We start from the raw sequence: 22,629 nt of genomic DNA on the forward strand, positions 1-22,629 counted from the left end.
CACACACATATGCACACACACACACTGCGTGCGTATGTATGTGTATATACTGTAACACTTTATAATAAGGTCACATGACTAATTGTTAACATGAATGAATGATGTACAGATACATTAACACTGTTGTATTGATGAACTTTTCAGTAGTTTGTAGTTAACAACTACATTAGTTAACGTCAGTTCATGTGACCTTACTGTAATACTGTAAAAATGCACATATAAGTCATTTGAGAATATACTTGTACGGGGCCAAGAGAATCCATGTTAAAAATTATACAGTTAATATGTTCTTAGTTTTTACATGTCCCCGTATATGTAATCTGTCCAATATTTTAAATTATTTCTGCTTTTAGTCCATTGTCAATCTTATTGCAGGTTAAAATGTCTGCAAATATGAAATCATCAGTGTTCAGGAAAAGACCTGAGAATTCAGTTGCATCATTTTTTTTTGTTTTTGTTTCCCTGCTCTGTTTCATAAAAGTTGAACTAGAAGCATACTTTGCTCTAGGAAATCCATTAGACTTCCGTTTAGCTTAATTTCTGCTACTTAATGGGGTATTTTTTTTATTTTTTATTTTTCAAACATGCTTTTGCTATTTGCAGTATAGGTTACTGAAGCAGAGAAACATACCGCGGGCATCTGGACACTGTTGTTCATAGGCGATTTACTTAAAATAACATAAAATAGGCATTTCTGCCTAAACTAATTGTCACTGTGTTGTAAAGCAAAACCATAATCATAATAACCCCCATTGTGTTGTCAAATGTATGAGTCAAAAAACAAAACCCTGAGCTCATATTTATGCAAATGCAAAACAACTGATGCTGATGGTCCAGCAAATGAGGTCATTAATCTAATTACAAGGCAGGAATTCATTTTCGGTTTTGGTTTGTGCATTTGAAGACCATGCGTCTAATTATTGCTATCACAACTTTACGGTTATTTTAGAGCATGTTTATGGTGCGGCTGACCCCGGTTAGCAGGAGACGGAGGCCAGGCTGTGAGCTAAATGTCTTTAGCTTTACGATGCAAAAGCATTTTTTTCTTGGTGGCTGTTGACCTTTATTGGGCAATGCAGTAAAGCACTCACTGAGTATATTGTATGGGTAGTCTGAGTCTCTCCTAGGGAACGAAGGCTACACCCATACAGATGAATCTAATTTTCACCCCCTCTAGTCCGTTCATTGTCTCAAATTCTTTGTAGCTACAAATCAGGCCATTTCACATCAGTCTAGCAGTGAGATTACTGGGGGGATTGGAAAGCATTACTTTTTACCGGTGCCCTGTGGAGATCTGTGTAAATTGTAACATTGGGAAGGTAATAATGTGAATTGTCGGATTGGATACCCAGCAGGAGGCCAGATGTGTATAATCCCGAAGGAGTCTGGTTTCTGCCTCTTTAAAACGCGTTCGAGAGATCTAACAAAGTCTTGTGGACTAAGCTAAGAGGCATTGCCCTTCACGACCTTGTTTGCCAATCCAGATCCAGGTACTTTTCACATAATACTAAGGCAGCCCTCTTCCATAATGCATTTCCATCTGTTCAAAAAAGCACAGGCTATCCGTAAAGTTCTTTGTGAAAGCAATTTTTAACGGGCGTGAATCACGTTCCTTCTTTCATAACCTAGAAGTATTTTCAATAACACACTTTCTGTAGGGACATTAAATTATGTTTTACTTGGGCCATTCATCAGGGGTGCCAAGTGGGAGCAGGGTGGAGATGTGTCCATGCCTGAGTTGTGTTTATATAATCTTGCACGATGCGAAGTAGCCGCAAGATGCCTTTTTAACAGAACATTGAGGTGTTTGTGCTGTATGTGCATTCGATTCAGTGAGCTCAGGCCACCATACGATGGAGTCATCAGTATTTTCTGTTCTTAGAGCTGCACTCAAAGGGGCCTGAGCACTGGCCAGCCCCCTTTGACAGGGAATATTTGACAGAGTGTAAGGCTTTGTTGTGCATGAGGATTGAGACTAAGAATAGTAACACTGCATTTAAGAGGCCTCCCCCCTTATAATACAAGGTTAGTATGAATTTAAATATCAATTCCTATATATTTGGAAATTATTATACTGTGAATGAACTTTCCATGTTTATTGTGCTTATACGGTAAAATATGATTTGTAAAAAATATAAAAATATGCATAAGGGTAGGCCCATCAGTCTCCACCATGTGACCTACAGGGATTTAAACTTTAAACATATTTAAATGGTTATCTTCGAGGGGTCCCCACAATTACTCCAACAGCACATTTAAGTGATTAATCGTACAACTGAGTTTCTAATTGAGACATTTAAAAAAAAAATGGATTAGCTGATCTAATATGGGAAGAGTCAGGAAGGATGCTATGAATGCTATGGAAAGTAAGTCTTTCAGCCAGTGGTCTTCATTTTTGGTCCTGGAGAGCTGCAGGGTCTGCTGGCTTGTTGTTACTCATAACTTGATAACGCAGCAATGCATCAGTTAAACCAGTTGCTTACAGTTAATTCAGGGAACCTGGTTTCTTGGGTCTGAATTGGTTGCTGATCTTTAGGAACCCACCCCCCCCCAAAAAAAAAAAAAATTCCAATCTTATCCAAAAAGGGCAGGTGTGGGTGCAGGATTTGTTTTATCCCAGCACCTGATTCTCCTTAAGGTGTTGATTAAAGACCATGATTATGTAGTGCCCTTGGAATATGTTTGCCAATTTGATCTGATATTTGCAATGTATTAATTAATTCATTAATTCTTGGATTTGGGTAATGTTGTTCAGAGAGGCCAGTGTTTTTTTCTGTGGCGTTCGTGTGGGGCTAGCTGCAGTTTTTCCTATGCAACTGTGTGATTTAGATAATTGGTTCACGTGATAGAAGCTGATAAAACGAGAACTACTTTAGAAAGTTCACGGAGAGCGAAGGTCTAGTTAAACTTTTAGTGAACTGTCTGGCGCCTGTTGCTGTGCTGATTAGAAGATATGTTGTCCAATCACGCTGCATGATGGGGGGTTCGACAAGAGGTCACGTGGGAACTAGTTAGGGGTTGCAGGAGAAGACTCGAACTGAAGAGAGAAGGAGATGGTGCACGGTGCATGAGAGATCGTAAAACTGTTTAGTGAAATTGAGTTGAATGCACGTTTTGGAATTGATTATCGGTTTTCGCCATCGTCATTGAATTAAGTCGCGGTACGGGATGGGAAGGTGCGGACGTTTTGGTGTAAATTCCAGTTTTTCTTATTTTCTTCTCGACGAAGTGTTTTCTCTACTATTTCGGGTTAGCTAACCTACAGCTAGCCACGCGAAGAGGACAGCACGTGGCTGGACGAGTGTGTTTGTGTCGGACCTGTATTCGGATCGCCAGTGACTTGTTTTCCTGTGTGAGTGAGTAAACCTCAACATTATTCTTGTGTGGATTCATATGAGCTCCAACATGCGCGCCAACGTATTTAGCAAACTGTGCACGAACAGCCTACAACCCCGGGTTATTATATTTAGTTTGTTATTTTGGTTTCGTGTTCATTTCTTTCATTTAATACTGTGACAGTTGAAGGGGCCATGCAGTGTGTATGGGCTGCCTAAGTTTGAATGGCGTCAAGTTGATGGCACTTAGTGGCATTTTTTTTTTTAAAAACACCTATTGTAGTTATAGATAGGCCTATATTCTGGACTGTGTATAGTGTTATTGCATATTTTTCTATTGAAATTGATTAAGCCCATTATAATTTGGTGTATTTTGGTATTGTGGTTTTACTCCTTATAGCCTACATGGAGTCAAATGTTATGCACAAGTAGAGCACTATTAGGTTAACAAAATAACTGGTTCTTTGAGTGTGAGTGCTCAAAGTGGGGGCTCGTGAGTCAAGTGTTTATGCATGGGAGTCATTGTTCACAAGCAGTATAGCTACATACTAACATCTTTAAAGCTACCTGAGTCCTCCCAGTCTCCAAAGTGAGATCCCTAGACATAAGCCGCGTTTCCACCGCAGGAACTATACCCCGGAACTAAGAACCTTTTGAGGAACTCGGTGCGTTTCCACCGCAGGAACTAGGGTCTAAATTTAGTTCTGGGGGCTTTGTTTTACCCCCCAAAACGTTCCTGCTCGGGGGGTAGTACTTTCCGAAAGTACAGGAACCTTTTGGGTGGAGCTTGCAGCGCTGAACATTTCTGATTGGTCGAGTACTCGCAGCATTTGTGTTGTATTTATTTTCCGCCATTACCCGCCATGTTTGAAAATATGCAGCGGCAAACCAATTTATTTTCATAATAACTTCAAATCAAACTTGTACGTTATGCGGCGCAGTAGCCTAGTTTTGGTTATAGCCTGTCAACGTCTTGGAATTATAACGTGTGCTCTTCTGTTCTTTTCTTGCTTTAGTATTCGTTTTATAAAATGCTAAGCATTCGTGCTGGGACAGCATATTACGTAGGCTACCAAAACATTCAAACGGATTAATTCGGTTGCTGAATATTTTCTTCCGGATTTTCTTTGTTAGCCCGTTGTAATTGACTCAAAACGTTTGATACAGTTATGTGAGGTATGCGGTAGTTCTGCATAATTAACATTGATGATACAGTACAAGCAAACTGGAAATCACCATCCGCACTTTTTATCCGCGCAAACTAACAGGTTAATTCTAGTAATCTTCCCTTTAGCTTTTTCAGACTGCCGTAATTTTACTGACATTTTTCAATTCCACGAAAAGACCAGGAAGACTATGGACTAATTTATGGTGCATGGTTCGCATCTGGAGGGCACACTTCGCTGCTCGGCTAGCAGTAACTTCGAAGGAAAGCAAACGGTGGCTGTACCACTACTAATTTACATTTTCACGCAAGTCCGAGTTTTCGTTCTATTCTTGTCATTTTGCCATTAGCCTATATGGAATTGACGACGAGAAAGTAATCAAACAGCAAATTGTTTACAACGTGTGCATGTTTTCTGCTGTTGTTGCCAGTTATACATATAAATGTGAATGCATTCTGTCGCTTCGGATGTCAAGACATGAAAGCGAATGTTCGCATAAAAACATAATGAATGTGTTTGAGAGGATATATGAAAATCAATAAATACAAAAGTAACCATATATAGTCATTGTTGGTAACCCGTTGTATAAGTGGAATAAACCCCTCCGGGCTGTCCCGGTTATTAGAAAATAATGTAGGCTACTTCGATGGTAGTATGGGGTTACGGAAGAAATCATATGACAGACGGACCGACGACAACGTTGCTTTTTCATACGTCAGTGGGCTAATTTGCCTAATCTTCGCGGTACTTTAGACCCCGGTGGAAACGCAGACAACCATTGGCTGAAGGAACCTTTTAGTTCCTGGTAAAGCAGTTCCTGGGACTGAAAGTTCCGGGTAATTTCGGTGGAAACGCGGCTATAGAGTAAACTGGTGCATCCCATCACAGCTCCTCCCATGCATTTTAGTGTATTAGTGGAAGTTTCATAGGTCTCAGTATTACCTATGTAGCCTATATTATGTAAATGAGCATTGTGGTGGGAGGGCTACAATTAGTTAATCAGTTGATTTTATTATTTTATTTATTTTTTAAATAAAGTTAAATGTTATAACTGCTCTCATGTAAATGTGGCCATTTCCCACTGCTTCCAACAAAACCTGTCAAAAAATATTGCATTTAGAAATATAGCAGCATGTCAACAGTAGGAATGAATCTAATTTAATTGTAAACGTGAGTGTCACTTGTAAGCACAGCTGTCCATCATTGTCTGTGCTAAATTAGTACCGATTACTTTATCAGGTAATTAAAGGTGGTGGAATTCTGATAATTGTTTGAGAAGGGGCTTCCATCCATCCATTATCTGTACCCATTTGTCCTGGGAGGGTCGCACGGGGAGCTGGAGCCTATCCCAGCATGCATTGGGCGAGAGGCAGGATTACACCCTGGACAGGCTGCCGATTACCGCAGAGCACACACTCATACCTATGGGCAATTTAGAGTCTCCAATTAGCATATCTGCCTGTCTTTGGACTGTGGGAGGAAACCGGCGTACCCAGAGGAAATCCACACGAACACGGGGAGAACATGCAAACTCTGCACAGAAAGGCCCAAGCTGCCCTCTGCACCACCACGCTGCTCAGGAAGGGGCTTGACAAAGGTTATTGTGACCTGACCTGGCAGAGGACAGAAGTACCATGCAAAAAGAGACAAGAGAGACAAACTGGTGGCCCTAATACTGAGCATTGTAAAATCTCAAAAATATGAACGGCACAAGCACAAACTGACTGACAGAACACGATGTGAACCAAAGAGAAGTGCATACAGTTAAGCCTTATTAAACTCTTTTTAACCACTGATGAGATGAGATGATCAAAAGGAAATGAGTCTCACTTTCCATTGTAAAAAAACGAATCATATCACTATAAAAGTTAGACAAAAATGAATATAAAATCAATAGAATCTGAGTTTTTTTTTTTTAAAGCAGTCAGAACAATTCAATACAGGGGCTAAAGATAATATGTCACTGAAAATTGGATTGTATTTTGGGAAACCCAACCCAGAAGAACTAAAAAAACACAAAAAACAAAACAAATGCTCTCATAAGATCATATTTGGAGCTTGCTGATTACTGGGTAATTCAATCTAAGGTTTGTAGCTATAGAATTAGCTTAGCCTATTTAAAAATAAGGCAACATTGATGTAAATACACCGGAAAATGTTAAGAGTGAAATTAGCTCTGATAACACTGAAGATGTATGTGATTATTATGTGCTTCCAGTTCAATTAGTACCCAGACATTGGTCTCTCTCACCCGCAATGTGCTACCATACAAACACAGCAGGAGGCAGTGATCTGACTGTCAGGCAAATGTGGTATGACTGCTACTGGCCAGCATGAGCTGAGAAATCTGAACTGTGTGACATAATATAGATATGCTTCACTGTGCTGTAATATATTTATTTCTGAATCCTCGGGAGATCTCCAAATGTCAATACATTCATTCAGTTATTGTTGTAATTTCAATGATTTGTACCTCAAATTCAATTAGAAAAAAAAAAAAAAAGATGTGTGCTTTAAACTGACCTTTGTACCCAGTGTCTTTTTTCTGGTATTTGTCACTATTGATGCACAATATTGAATATTAAATATAATAAAAATCATAGACACTGATGAAATCATCCAGAATGTAATTGGTTCATCCTCACATATATATTCGAAATGTCCCAAACACCATCATTAAATTCAGTGTCCATAAATTTTCTGGTAAATATTTTTATTTACCAAAATCTCCTTTCAGTGGAAGAAAAACATGATGTGGACTATCCAAAATTAGTAGACTCTGCAGTTCATGTCTGATTTTTTACTAGTGTAGCAAAAGTAAAAAAAAAAAAAAAAAAAAAAACTTTAAAAATTAAAAGCTGTGCTTGGCACGAGCACTATGCCAACTTGAATCAAGAGTATGGTATCTGTGAGATCTACTCTTTAAGCTCGGCATCTATGGCCTTAGAGCTTGGAGTAATATTCAGTAACAGTAGGCTATATCTCTGGAGTTTTCTGTACTGGAAGGAATAACTCACAGTTTGCTTCTGAGTACAGGCTTCTGGACTCTTTAAAGAAGGGCAATATGAGGTTTAAAGTGGCACAGACTAGAATAACGATTGGAAAGCAAAGGGAAAATGGATCAATCAATAAGATTACAATGAAGCTTGAAAGGTCTTCTACCTTCAAGGTGAGTTGCCTGGAATCTGAAATTCCTTGGCTGTCCAGCTTCTCCTCAGCACAGAGAATCTGACTTGGTCCTTTGACATTACTCAGTCTTATTGATTGTAACACTTTTCAGTCTATTAAACCAATACCACAGTTGACAGATCTCCTTTCGAGTGCCCTAATGAACTCAAGCAAAAGAAAAAAAAAATCAAGACATTTAATTTTCTCCTGAGAATATGCCTCTTCTTTCAGGTTGGTCCATCGATACACCTTGAAGAGAGGCATTTGGATTTCATTAGCTTTTCCACTGCTCGATGCGTGTAATAAAAAAAAAAAAAACCTTGGCAATATTGTGTATGAGTTATTACAGTCATAAACATCATGGGGGAAATGATTATATCATAGTTTTGCTTTCATTGGGTTGAGACTGCGCCCTTATTCTGAGCAAAAGTAAAGACGCTAGAGAGCGAGCGTGTTGGCTTCACCCATTCCAGCTCTGCGAATCCCGTCACAAACAAAGACGCCCAATCAAGAATTCCTGGGTTTTATCAGTAGTTATTATAGTTTTGAGACACCTGCTTTAGTTTGTTCAGGTCATTCATTGTAGCATCATTGCACATGACCTCTGTGTTCATTTTTACCATGTAAAAACCCAGGTGTGTAATCTGTAGTTGAGAAAAAAGATACACCTATTTCCGAGTTTATAACTCTCTTTAATGAGAGCGTAAAATATATCCCTCTAATCCCAATCGCTCAGTGTGGGTAGAGCACTTTCCTTCGCTTTGAAAATAGGAAGCTGGACACCATGCAAGTTTAAGCACACTAATTTGAGGGCGGTGAAGGATGAGCTCAATTTGAGCCAGTAAGTGCTCAGCCATAAGCACTCCTCGCACTTCACCATTTGCTCAGCGTTAATTCATGCACACCACCCAAGGGGGGCTGTGTGCATCACTGTATGGGAGGAAGACACAGTCACATGTTATTATCCTTTTTCATGGTTTACAAATGCTTTGCCCTGAAATAGCAAGCACGCTACTTTTCTTTGAACTTTTAACTAAACAGACTTTTAACATTTAACCTCTACATTAAAAAAGGTGAGGCAGATAATAATACAGTCACAAAGACAGTCTCTTCCAACAGTAGGATCAAGACTTCAGCCCTGAAGTCTTAGTCCAATCCACCCTCATGGCGGTGCAATAGAGATCCAAATATAAAGAAATATTCTAAAACTTCACTGCCACATCAGACATCGTTTTTTTTTTTTTTAATGTAATGCAAGGTTTTAACATTGAAATAGATTGTTTGATACACACTGGTGATTTTCTTGTGGTTTTCAGGAGAAGTAAATTAAAATTTAATTAATTATAATTAATATAAATTATATCGTATATGAATCATATTATTTCATATGCATGTAGATGCGTTGTTCTCATACGAGGACATCATTTTTATCAAACTATTTCCTGTTCAAAGACATTGCTTAGTTTCCATAGTTATCGGGTGCTACTGGTTCGAAATAGCAATGAGAAATAAAAAATGCACGCAAAAAATGGTCCGGGACTCACGAGGATAAGTGATGCATTTTAACTGTTGATGGCACTTCTGTTTGGTATTTGTCGATTACAGTTACCATACTGTATGGGAGAAGGGCCAGCAAAAGTGAAAAAAAATCAGGGTTTGACGTTGAAATCTGTTTATTTATAATTAGAAATGTATAATTAGAAATATTTGTAGAAATATCTTAACTGTGAATTTTAACTGTTGATGCCACTTGTGTTTGGAGTTCAAACATTAAACAAGGGTGTCAGCTGTTAAAACGGCTGGATTTGGAAATAGTTATTTTAAACAAATCATCACTTCCCCTACATTAGAGTTCCCTATTCTAAAAAAAGCATATTTCTGTTACCTGTCAGCAGTATATCTTTAGGGCATATAAATACATGCACAGATCGACAGCTCAATTGCATTCATAAAGATCTTTGAGCAGCTACGTCCAGCTACATTGTGAATAGGAATCGACTCAAACGCTTTTAATGCTGGAACAGTACGAAGAGTATCTCACCTTGTCAGGACAAAACCCTGACTGAAAATAAATAAATGAGAAATGCGCAGTATAGTATTTGTTGGCTTAATTGTTCACCATGGGCTTTAAGCCGTCAGTCAGGCCAATGAGAGCTGGTCACTTTTATGCAAAGTTTCAAGTTGTTTGTCGCAACTGAGAGGCCTCTGGTTTGTTCTTCTGCTGGCAAGCAGGGGGAGACATTCCCATAAAGAGTCTCTGGAACTTTCCAGATCAGTAGGACTGATGAGTTTCATTTTTGTATTTTTCAGCTGCTCATGTGCTTGATTGACTAGCGCATTTAAGTCCCATTTTTTGTTTTTTTTGGTGCTCAGTCTTCATGTTAGTTCTTGTTTGAGAGTTGCTTTGCACATTGACTGGGTTACCCTTTTGTTCCTGTAAGTTTCTTTAACTTTACGCTTCACTGTTCAACTGAACCTTCCGACTGGACTTCTTTTAGGCTTCATTTTTGTCTCTGCTTTTGCTGCCAAAGAGTTGTTAAGTAAGACTTAGTTTAACTGTTCATCTGCCTCCCGAGTATTCTATGCATCTGTAGAGAATACTCAGGATTTGCATTCATTGAATTTGAGTCTTACCCCGGGGTCCAGTGGTTAAGGACTCTCAACGGTTTCATTTCCCGGCCAGATACTGCAACCTGACAGCAAGACTGAGCCCTCTAGCATGGACCCAGCAGAGACGAGCCCACCAGACTGTGACTGTCTCCATGCTGCTTTGGATAATTAAAGAGCCATTATGGGGAGACATGAGCAGGTTGAGGCCAGTCAAGAAACGGCCACAGGGAGACGTGAACAGCTGATCGGCCAGATTTTGGACACTCTGCAGACTGTCCCTCACAATCTCAAACATAGTCAGTCCACCTCTCCCAATCCACCAGTCCATCCAGTACCTCGTGCCTAGCCTAACTCCGAGCCACGGTTTCCAGCACCCTAACAATATAATGGCAACCCTGGCCGATGTCAAGCATTCCCCTACCAGTGTTTTCTCACCTTTGAGCTGCATCCAACTTCAACCATGGTCCCCATTAAACATTCACGCATAGCATATCTCATCACCTTAATGACTGGAAAGACCTTAGCCTGGGCCACCGCTATCAGGGAGAAACGGGGCCCTGAATGCTTCAGAAACCAGCTCTTCACAACAGAGCTGGCTCCTCTGTTTCCGCTAGGGCAGCCTCAGTGTCGCTGACTATGCCATTACTTTCCAAACCTCTCTTGAGCCCTCTGTCCCACCCCCCAGTTGTCCTGAGTTCCTACCGAGCATTCTGACTTCAGAGAAGCTTTCAGAACCTTTTTTTTTGGGCTTATATTTTTTGTCTGCTTTGATGCCAATAAGTTTTCAAGTAAAACTGCCTCTTGAGTATTCTCTGCATCTGTTAGTTTCAGTCATCCCCCGTGGTCCAGTGGTAAGGTGAAGGACTCTCAACACCAGCTACTGCACTTTCTTTTATTTTAATCTATAGGTAGAGCATGTACTGTGAAGAATACTTGCCTGTGACTTTTCTGAAATGTTGCCTTTAAATCAAAGAGATTCCCACTAATATATAAGGCACAGCATTCTCATATTTTCATTGCAATTCTCTTAAATAAATCAACCATGAATTAATTTCAGGTAGACTGCACCATTTACATGTTTCACCATGGCTGCAAACAAGTCTGACAAAATGTAAGCTAAATGCAACAGACCAACCTGAATAGATGACATCAAGCCACATACCTACCTGCTCAATAATTTTGAATGCATGGGCATCAATTAACCTCCGATTCTACTTGTGCCATTCCGAGCACTTACGGTGCACTACAGACTCTCTAATTAATTAGCCTTGAATGCTAATGGCCTTTTACTTTCCAGCTCTGGACTGCACACGGTCAATTAGAATGTGACCTTGGGAAGTGCAAACACACTGAAAAAACAAGGTCTAATGCTGAAACTGAAGATGGAAGAGCAGAGGGTAAAGCTAAATGGATTGGGGAGGGGGAAGAGTGGGGGGGGGGGGTGTGGGTGGGGGGGGGGTGGGGGGGGGGGGGGGGGGGCAGAGCTTACCGATGACGTAGGTGAGCAGGAGGGCGAGGGTGACGGTGATGGCGGTGGCGCTGAGGGCGGTGCATTTCCAGTTGCAGCACTTGTAGGGCTTGCTGAAGCTGAATGCCGGCCTGGAGAAGGTGCTTCTGGGCAGGGGTCGTGGCGGGGGCGAGTACACGGTGTTGGAGGTGAGGGGGTAGTTCTGGCTGGCCGCGCTGAAGAGGGCGGAGGAGCCCGACCCGTGCTTGAACAGGAAATGCCTGCAAATCAGTGACGGAAGGGGACGTCTCAACCAGCGGGCGAAGATCACAGACATAGGCGCACACGCGCGTGCACGCACGTATGCACGCACGCACACACATCTACATACAGTCATTAATCAAAGTTTAGAAGCTGTTCAATGCACTGTTCGTATTGATCTCTGTCAATACAAGCACTTACAGGTTACTTTTTACTGTGACCCTGACCTTGAAATCTCTGTACTTAAAATCAACAGAAGGCAGATTAGTCTGGAAACATGCAACGAAGGCGCATGGTAGTTAAACCGTAATTAATTTCTTTTAACACCATTGTCTATAATGAGTTTAATTAAAATTATGAAGGCAGAAGATGTGTTAGGGTCATGTTTTAAAAAGGCTAGAGTGAGTGATTTAATTGTTGTCACCTTTTAAAGGAAATACAATTTGCAGCGAGAGTGATGGAGGACTAAACGGCTGTGAATCACAGTTGTTCCTCAAGTGTCACTTGAGAGCATGCACATATTGCCCTCACGTCAGTACAACTCTGGAAGCGAAAATAAGCTTAAAAAAGCTCTGTCTCATAACGCATTGGATGAAAGATCTTCCCACGACGCTACTACAAACCCTGCTGTGTAGTCACCTTGAAGCAAACCTATTGTACCTTATTCTACTTACTGAAATCCATCACAATGTTTAATTTTTATTTTTTATTTCTCGTGTGATGCAATACCATTTTATTGTAAGAATAATGATCGGCAATATGAACTGGAAATGCTGTAACAAAAGCCTTACTGGATGACTCCCAGCAGGACTACATCATCAAATAAGCTCTGGGGTAAAAGATGAAAAGAGTTTCAGAAAACACAAAAGACAATTAAAACAAACCTGGCACATTATGGACAAATCCAACCCCGCGTTGCATTGTTCGCACTTTATGAAAACAACAAAATACAATTAACAATGTTCAGTGTTAAGCCTTGTTTATGGGAACAACATCCAATTAAGAGTACTATGTTGTGTCATTTGCATTTTAGGAAAGCAACAATGTACAATTACCAGCACTGTGTTTTGTAATTTATATTTTGCAAAAACAATGTACAATTAGTGGCACTGTGCTGCATTTTTTGAAAAACAACCAAAAAATGTCTGTCCAGTCAGTTAAATTGAAAAGAATAAACACAGATGCAGTACTCAGAGGTATGTTAGTCCGATTCCCAATGAATCAGATGAATGAAAACTGATAGCGCTGTTATATGATTATAGACAGACACCATTGTTATGCTGACACCACTGAATATTATTATGAAGAGCAAAAAAGTCAATAGCATCCAATCAATTCCTGTCTCTGTGTAATTTAAAGAAATTAAAAAGAATATACTTGTGGTTTTTTAATATTGCAAACACGCTGATGTGACAAAAAACATATAATTGCACTGATGCTGGGCCACTGCCATTGGACCAGGAGTTCATCGTGCCTGCAATGAGTCCACTTCGCTGACATTTCTCAGACTTTGTAAAAGAGCCTCTCATTAGTCACATCTCTGTAAGTTTTAGCTTATAAAGCACTTTTTGTGTTTCTACTGTTGTGTTGTACCAATGTTGTGTTAACTACGAACACGTTTGCAAGCATATAAGCCTGCATTCAATCCACATCCTAACTCAATCAGCACATTCACTTTGACTTAAGTAAACAGAAGTGCCACAGTTTTTCTTCACAAGCTCAATTTGGCATTTTTGTTTTAGCGATCTCTGAACTTTTTGGGATCTTTTGGGGCGGGCACGGTGGGATAGAGGTTAGCACTGTTGCCTCGCAAGAAGGAGGGTTTGAATCCGGGTCCGACCGGATCCTCTCTGCATGGAGTTTACATGTTCTCCCCTTGTTCGCGTGGGTTTACTCCGGGTACTCCGGTTTCCTCCCACACTCAAAGACATGCATGTTAGGTGCGCTCCTGCAGTTGCCCTTGACCAAGGCACTGGCCTCAGAACTGGAGTTGGTCCCCGAGCACTGCACTGCAGCTGCCCACTGCTCCTCAGTAACTAGGATGGGTCAGATGCAGAGGACAAATTACCCCACGGGGTTCAATAAAAGTATCTTATATCTTATCTTATAGCTTGTAGAGTGTTTTGGGAAGAGGCTTCCTCAGGCTAAGGTCTGCATCATCACCTCATGGTGCAGTAGGCATTTGCTGAGCTATATAATTAATAATGTAATTATTTCTCTAATCAATGCTGTAATTAATTCTATGTGTAAGTATGCCACTTCTTTCTCACCTCTTTGTGTCGCTCCCAGATCATGTGAACAGTGAGTGACAAAATACTGTGCTAATTATTCTGCGAAAGTGATACCGAACACTTTTATTTTCTAACACGTGTGACAGTATTTGAGCAGGTAAATAATCATCTAATGGCACATTATTTACAGTGTTGTAAGCACTTCATCCCAGTTAGTATCAATTGGGAGGAAACTTTAGTTTAATTAAGAGCCTAGTCTGTTTAATCAGCTGCTGGCTGTTACATCGCAGCCAACAGAAATTCACTTTTCAGACAAATGGCACAAGAACTGGGAGCCCTGCCATTGACATATCCAAAAAAATGAATTACTGTCTTCTCACAGGTAAGTCTGCCGATACTTTATACTTAACCCCCAAAATCCAGTGCCTTCCAGTGTGGGAATGAGCGTGATATGTGTTATTTTTGCAATTTACTTTGAATTTGGATTTGAGATAAAAAGATGAAAAAGAGACAAATGCACAAACAATCAGCTTTCATTTCATGGTATTTACATGCATATATATGTTTTTACCATTTTATGGATATGACATGTCTGTAAGCTGATAAGACTAGCACAGAGACTGGGTATAGTACAACTTTTTTTTGCAAAGTCTTGACAAAAAAAAACACTGGCAGGTTGAAAAATAAACACTGTAAAGGTCGGCCAAGGAAGTGAAGTTGATCAAATCCTAAATGCAGTGAAGTAAGGCCCTAAAACAAAGGCAGTGAAAACACAAGATACATCCAGATGGCAGGGTGAAATTATCACTGCCCCACTGTATGCAGAAGACTTAACGAGAAATTATAGAGGCCAGATTAGGATTTGCCAAACAGGAAAATATGGAGGTGAGCCAGAAGAGTTCTGGAACAAAGTTAAATGGACAGATGAGACCAAAGTAAACCTTTACCAAAACAGTGTAAAGCCAAAAGTGGAGAATGGCAGGAACCGCCCATGAGCCAAAGCACCCCCCTCATCTGTGAAATATGGAGAGGGTAGTGGGTAGTGTCATGGCTTGGTCATGTATGGCTGCTTCTGGATAAGACTCACTCATCTTTAGTCATGTAATGGAGGATGGCAGCAGTAGAATAAATTTGGAAGTGTACAGGCAGCTTTTGTCTGGCAATGTACAAATAAATTCCTCTAACCTCATTGGCCAGCGTTTCAGACAATGACACACTGCCTACTACGGGTGGAGGGAGATGCCACTATTTGTATTTGTATCTGTACTTGTTCAACAAACAATATTATTTGCATTTGTATTCGGATAAAAAATGGAAGTGGGCATGAGGTGGAATTAACGCATTAAAGTCATGGTTAAACCATGACATCAATAATAATTCATCTTAACAACAGCTAATTTGCTTTTAAAAGTTGTATTTAACAAACAATGACCTCGCCCATAACATGTTTTATATCATTGCGTTAAACAGTCAAGTCTGGTTTAAAACATAGGCAAAATGTTTTTATAAACCAAAACATAGTTACTCATCCTTACTCTGAATAGCAATGGTGCAAACTGCATGAACCCCACCACCACCCCTACCTGAGAGACACTGAAGTCAATTATAAACTGAAATAATGCTTTTATAATTTATAAAAAAAATGTTCCTTATCTTCATAATGAACTACAGTGTGTTATGAACTCCTCATGAAAAAAAAAAAAAACTACAAATCGTAAGGCTAACACATTTTGTTTTTTTGTTTTGTTAATACTTTTCTTTGTTGAAGCCCCACTTTACCTGTATGTTAGATTTGTATAAGCTTGGGTAAATTAATGGAAAAAAAAATTGAAAAGCTTCCCTGGGTTAAATACACCTTCAGCTAAGCTATTATGCTTTTACTCAATAGTACATTATTATTCTAAAAGCATTTGTTCTAAAAGCAAATGGATGCCGTCAAACTTGTCCACAGTAAAACAGACTGCACTGTGTTTCCCCCCATAACTTAAAATCAGCCTCACTACTTCTTACATGCGCTTAGTGGTTGCCGCAGCTAGATTGAACTCATCCCATGATGCAAAAATACAATACGTGCAGTGCTGTAATATGGTATCAAGCCACCAGATTCATGTCTCACCCTGTCAAAATCAAATTAGAATTGAAAATGGTGTGAAAAACAATGTCAGTGAGGGTTTGAATTACATTACGGTTTGCTGATCCAAATGCTATTTGGCAAAGCATTGTATTCTCGCATCGATCGGGGTCTAATTGACAAGGTTCATTAAGGCTCAGATGTCAGCAAATGCCGAGCTGAGATATTGTGTCTCTTCATTTGCGTCCGACACAAAGTCACCTTGTCTTTTGGCTGTGTCATTAACTGGGCCCATCTACTGCACAGGTCAGACGAGCCGGGGCTGCGTTCACGGAACGCAGCGCCGCGCGGCAGAACGAGGCCTTTGCTTTGCGGCTGTCATATCAGAAAGCACCCCTTGGCTCCGAATCTCTCCGCTTGGCTGACTGATAGCCTGATGGCAGGACGCAAGATGACCGAAGGCCCTCCACCATTCCATTCACCCAATTGCTTCCAGCACGCCGCATTAGCCAGGGTTAGCTTACAACCTGAATTCATACTGATGGGACTTGTCGTGGCGGAGACTCCTCAACGCCGATGAGCGGCCATTATCGAGGTGCCTGGACAATTGTTTTCAACCAGCTTCACCGGGATGACTATCTGGCTGTCCAGAGCAGGGCTTTACGGTGAATGAGGAGGAGGTGGCAACTGGGACAGACGTTTCCCTGGAAAACACAGGTTCACTTATTGTGGCCATGGAATTTTTTTGGAGCTGCTATTGTTTGGAAGCAATAGAGCAAATGTACATGAAATTAACAGAAACTGATCATTTTGTACATATTTGAGAAATTACACAAGATGATACAGTACCATGAAAAAGTATTTCCCCCTTCCTGGTTTCCACAATTGTTGCATTTTTGTCACACTAAATGGTTTCAGATCTTTAGACAAAATGTACTATTAGACAAAGGGAACCTCAGTAAACACAAAACACATTATTTAAATTATTCTTTCATTTATTTAATGAAAAAAGTTTTCAAATGCCCATATCACCCATGTGAAAAAGTAATTGCCCCCTTAAACTAACTAACTGGTTGCACCACCTTAAGCAACATTAACAGCAAACAAACGCGTCCTATAATTTGATATCAGTTTGATATCATGGAATTTCCTTTGATCATGGCGTAGTGCACCATAGTGCACTTGTAGAAACTTTGTGGTGACTACTCCACAAGGCTGAATATAAGTGAGGTTTCGATTCAACAGGGCTGGTTGCAATCAAGCCTAGCTGTGTTCAATCAGCTGAATCTAATTATCAACAAAATTTGGTTAACTGGTTGATTGAGTAACTAAGCGGACAGATACCTTTTCACATGGGTGATATTGGTGTTTGATAACCTTTTTCATTAAATGAAATTATATTTTATAAAATGTGTATTGTGTTTACTCCATTTCCATTTGTCTAACATTCCATTTTGTTCAAAGAACTGAGAACATTCAACGTGACAAATAAGCATAGCGGAAATCAGGAAGGGGCAAATACTTTTCACGCAGTGTATGTTGATGATAATATTGAAATGGCACATGTATGCTTCAAGAAATGACAGTAGGTGGCACTCTGTGGACCCGTTGAATGACAACTGCATTATGAACGCTCTTTTTCCCCAAGCCACACTGCAGCCAATCACAAGTCAATTTGCAGAACTCCCAGCCACAATCACTGCGCACTGACATGATCAGGATTCATCTGTGTACTGTAGGATACCTTACTGCTCCAAGGGGGATAAGGGGGCTAAGGACTAACTCCAGTCTTGGCGAGCAGCAGAAAAAGAATAATAATATGAATGTTGAATGTTTCTTAAAGATGCATTAAAGCAGTTGGTCCTGTTGCTGACTGAGCACATGTTGCACATAAAGCCCATTACTGAGTCTGACTGAAGCCGCAAAACACTCATACTGACAAATTACACATTCAAATAGCAAAAACCATAAAATGTGTATTAGCATTTCCGGCTAGTTAATTTCTTAGGAATATTGGATACGAGTATATTTTCCAGGATCAGTTTGAACATATCCTTGTAGCTTTACTGCAGTTGACAAATTGACTCCACCAGGGCTAAGCTGAATTAAATCTGTCCCTATCGGTACACCCACTTTAGTCCTCAGTTCTGCCTGCTCTTGCACGCAATTCTGTGGAGCGACTCCTTGTCCACCGCCAGACAGCCAAACCGCCATGGAATCACTTTACACTTTTACCCTGTGTGAGAGGTGTATTCGTTCGCAAGCAAAGATGTTTACGATGCACAGATCACCACTTTCAGCCGATCGCAGGGACTGTTCTCTACACCCAAGGGCAAAGTGAGACCCGTGCCAAAAGATATTACATGCAGCGGAACCCCCACCACCAGCAACACCACCACCACCACTCATCTCAGAAAGCAAACATATTTTTCCATTGCATGTGCTTCTTTGGAAAAGATCAGCTCTCTCTAGGATAGGATTTCTGCTTAAACAAACACTGGACAGCAAGTGGGGGTAACGCCATTGGAGAGAAAAAAAAAAAAGAGAACAGTTAGAGGTCCTAATGTAGTCACTAGCACAGTCCAAATTTGAAACCAGAGTGTGTAGCCCATTTTTGCACTAGCACAGTGCCTTAACAGGATGAACCACCCAGAAGCCCTGAACCTGTATCATTTATCACATTTCATGTAAAAGGATATTACAAATTATCAAACGAGAATAGTATTTTGAAAGGCAAACACTGGGACTATGGGAATGGAACACTGAACAAAATTAGCATCAAACAAAAGCTATCATTCTGGGGAAAGAAGTATGGCTGCCATTGCCATCCCATCCATATTTTTTTTTTAGCACACAAAATTAATTGCTTAGAAAATTAATTTGTAACCCATACTAAGGCGTTATGGCCTATAACAGTCACATCGAAAAAAATCAGTCCCCTAAAAAAGTAGTGTACTATTTAATACTGAGACTAGAACAACTTAATACAAAAAATAGTTTCTGTAACTTCAGTGAAGAAATATTCACATAATAATAATAATATTTTGCACAACTTTACAAAGCTGTTTATGCAGTCGATCAAGTGGGATTCAAATTTATTGGTCAAATGTTTTTAAAAGCAAAGTTTCTGTTGTGTGCCAGTGAATGTGGATGCATTTCCTGGGGGCAGCCAAAAGACCAGCTGACACATGCATTTGATTATGATGCAGAATTTCACATCATTTCAATATTTCACATCCGGAGCTACCACTGCCCTGGGCTTTCGGGTCTGAGTAGGAGTCACCGCCAATGCGCGTTAATGCTGTTTTCCTTCCCGCAGCCATTAATTTTTACCAGAACAGAAAGTGTGAACAATCTCTGTGCTTGACAGCCTCTTAAAAAAGGGCATTCGGAAGGCTGTCAGGTACTGTAGCCACAAGGTTGGGCCAAACCAGATCAGATTAGCATGCCAAGGTCAATCTCTGACTCAGGAGGCTGTCTTTGTGCGGGCATCTCCGCTTCATACCTGCGAGGTATTGGACTGCCACGTCAGCACATTTCATCATCGGGACGAGAATGGGATTTAGTGAAAGGGATATTCGCTCTCGCTATTCGCTATGCAGACTCGCAGTGACATTAGGAAATATACAAATCCGTAGTGACAATAATGACTGTGCACTAAGCAACTGAACAGTCCGACAAAAGACAGAGCAACAACGCATCGTTTCAAAGAAAGACGGGAACGTAAGGAATTCATATAGAACTGATTTTCCATTCATAACCTTACGCTTTCCTCCAAGAATACGTGCGCTGGCTTCATGTTACAGTTCGGGATCAAATCTCATAAAAGAATCCCTATTTCCCCAGAGAACTCTGGAGAAATGAGTGCTATTTCCACAGGTAGTGTACTGGTAGGAATTCCTCTTTTTTTTTTACACGTGATCAAGGGAGGCAAGCACGGATTCCAATCTAAGGCAACAAAATCAGGGGCCTGTGCGTTAGCCCGATATGAACACTGACTGAAAAAATGGTAGCAATCCACAGTGCCACATTCGGAGAATTTAACTGGTTATTTTATAAAGAATACCATATTGCATTCTCGGCAGAAGAGATTGCGATACGACCCTTTCATTTTATTTTGGTTTGATTCTTGCGGGACGCCCCGGGACAGAACAGAGCCGAGATGGCGAGACTTATATTGAGCGGCAGTCCGTCCCATTTCACCCGTAACCCCGCGCAGCCGTTGGCGGGAATCATTCCTCCCGAACGCTCATCAATTAGCCCCCCTCCTCTCCCACGCAGTCACGTCAGTCATGCTTTCACCATTCCGCCTTCTCTTCAACCCCCACTGACCACAGCGAGAAAAAAAACAAAAAAACAGACTAATTATCCCCAGTAAAAAATAAAATAAAGACATCATTCATGGAATTCAAAGGGAAAATGTTCAAGTTCTAAAAAAAATAAAATGGTTTATTTTTTAATGTTTTTAATTCCTGTTGATGACTGAATGGCTGAGCTACATGGGCAAAAAGAGAATAGGATGTGTGTGGGAGGTACTGGGGAAAAGATTTCGTTTGACAGCATTTGGAAGCATGGCAGCCACAAAATTAGAAACACAATGAGAATCACAATATTAGACTTGATTCTCCTCCATTGTTCTGTTTTTAGATATTTACATTTCACCAACTGTTTATTTGAATTTGTAACATCGGTATTCTTCTTTCCTTAACTGAAAGAAGATCTAATTCTGAACAGATTCATATCTTATTAAGAACCTCTCCTCCCGACTGGCTTTCTGCCAACCTTATATGAAGTCACTGTGCATGAGGAGGAATTTGGCTGTTACAAACTCTTCATTAAATATTCAAACAGTTATTTATCTCTCCATATTACTTCAGAGGCTAATTCATAAAGTCTGATCGGAAGAGGCTGAGTGCCAAAACCACCCAAGTATGCTCGCTGCTTAATTCCCCAAATGACACTCGCACGCTCGCACTGGGTTACAGACAGGGGCGTTTCTAGCATTACTTTGGATCAGAGGTCAATTATATTATCCATATTATCATAACTTATTCATATTATCCTGTATGGGGGTCTGGGGAATCCTTCCCCAGCAGAAAGCTTTATGAATTTCATGCATTAAATACATAAATCTGGTGCACTCTGGGAGTAACTAAAGGAAAAATTTGTATTAACGCCCAAATATTGTGAGGGAAATGACTAAGTGAAACACGCCCGTGGCAGTTTTGAAAGTCTGGAAGGTGGGAGTAGCTGTTACTGTTACTTACAACAGTAACCATAGAAACTTCATGGTCCACTTAACAAGCAATCTAGTTCAGTGCTGAAAGACACCACAGTGTTGCACCCAATAATTCACATTACTCCTGAAAATGCGCGTAATAATGGAAATACTGCAATGGGCTTTGACTGCCATGGGAAAACATAATACAAACATTTAAAACCAAAAGCTATGATATGAAATCTTTTAAAGTAAAATAAGACAGATGGTTTTTAACCAGGGCATTACTGTATTTACTAGCCCCACCAAACCCATGCCAAATGTTACTATTTTGCTATCTCTTGCCTCTCATAAAAACGTGCTGCTTATGTGGGGAATGCATTGTAATCCTCATAACTAGCTGCTGGACATAAGTGAAAAGAAGATCAGGGGCTTGGCTCTATACATCAGGCTGAAGGCTGTAAAGACCCCCCCTTACCAACACCACTGTGGGTGTAAGCAGGCAGTCTGATGAGAAGTCAAGGACCCAGATGATTCACATCTGAGAATGTGTGCATGTGCGTGCGTGGCACAGGGGGAGTTTGTCATATAATGACCATTGATGATGTTTTGGGCCAAGGGGCTCGTGGGCAGGGAGGGGTGCAGTGCAAGGGAGGGGCAACCGTGAGGGCAGATGTGCCCGCTCACCTGGTCTCTAAAGGGATGTTGCTGTTGAGGGCCCAGCTGTTGTGGAGCTGGCCGCTGTCCGTCTGGGTGCCGCCGGTTTCCGTGGCCTGGCTGCGGGCCGGCATGGTGTTCCTGTGCAGGGCCTCTGGGGCGTGGGGGGCGGGTCTGGCGCAGGTGCAGGCATGCGGAGGGGGCGGCGGTGGGGGGAGGGGCCTGAAGGTGAACTGGCCCTGTGGACTGCTGGGTAACTCTGGAGAGAGAGAGAGAGAGAGAGAGAGAGAATTGTTGAATTTGGAGAGAAAGGCCCAAAGGGTTTAACCCTGCTTCCAAACCACAGTAACATCATCAACATTGTTGATAATTATTTCAAAGAAGCATGTTTGCATTCCTGAATTTTAACCTGCCACTGAATGTGCAGTCTATGTCTATGTATTAAATATTGACTGAACTTCAGTA

General features: G+C 40.8%; 1 protein-coding gene across 1 annotated transcript in view; it reads right to left on the reverse strand.

Annotated features, from left to right (window-relative positions):
• tenm1 (teneurin transmembrane protein 1) overlaps positions 1-22,629 on the reverse strand; it is a 222,155-nt gene that overhangs the window by 86,522 nt on the left and 113,004 nt on the right. Inside the window, exons 4-5 of the mRNA XM_064350355.1 lie at positions 22,195-22,423; positions 11,769-12,007 (exon numbers count right to left, since the gene is read on the reverse strand). Coding sequence (XP_064206425.1) covers positions 11,769-12,007; positions 22,195-22,423 — 468 coding nt within the window. The remainder of the gene's footprint in view (positions 1-11,768; positions 12,008-22,194; positions 22,424-22,629) is intronic.

The sequence above is a fragment of the Anguilla rostrata genome, chromosome 9 (assembly GCF_018555375.3).
Source record: "Anguilla rostrata isolate EN2019 chromosome 9, ASM1855537v3, whole genome shotgun sequence".
In the NCBI taxonomy this organism is placed as follows: domain Eukaryota; kingdom Metazoa; phylum Chordata; class Actinopteri; order Anguilliformes; family Anguillidae; genus Anguilla; species Anguilla rostrata.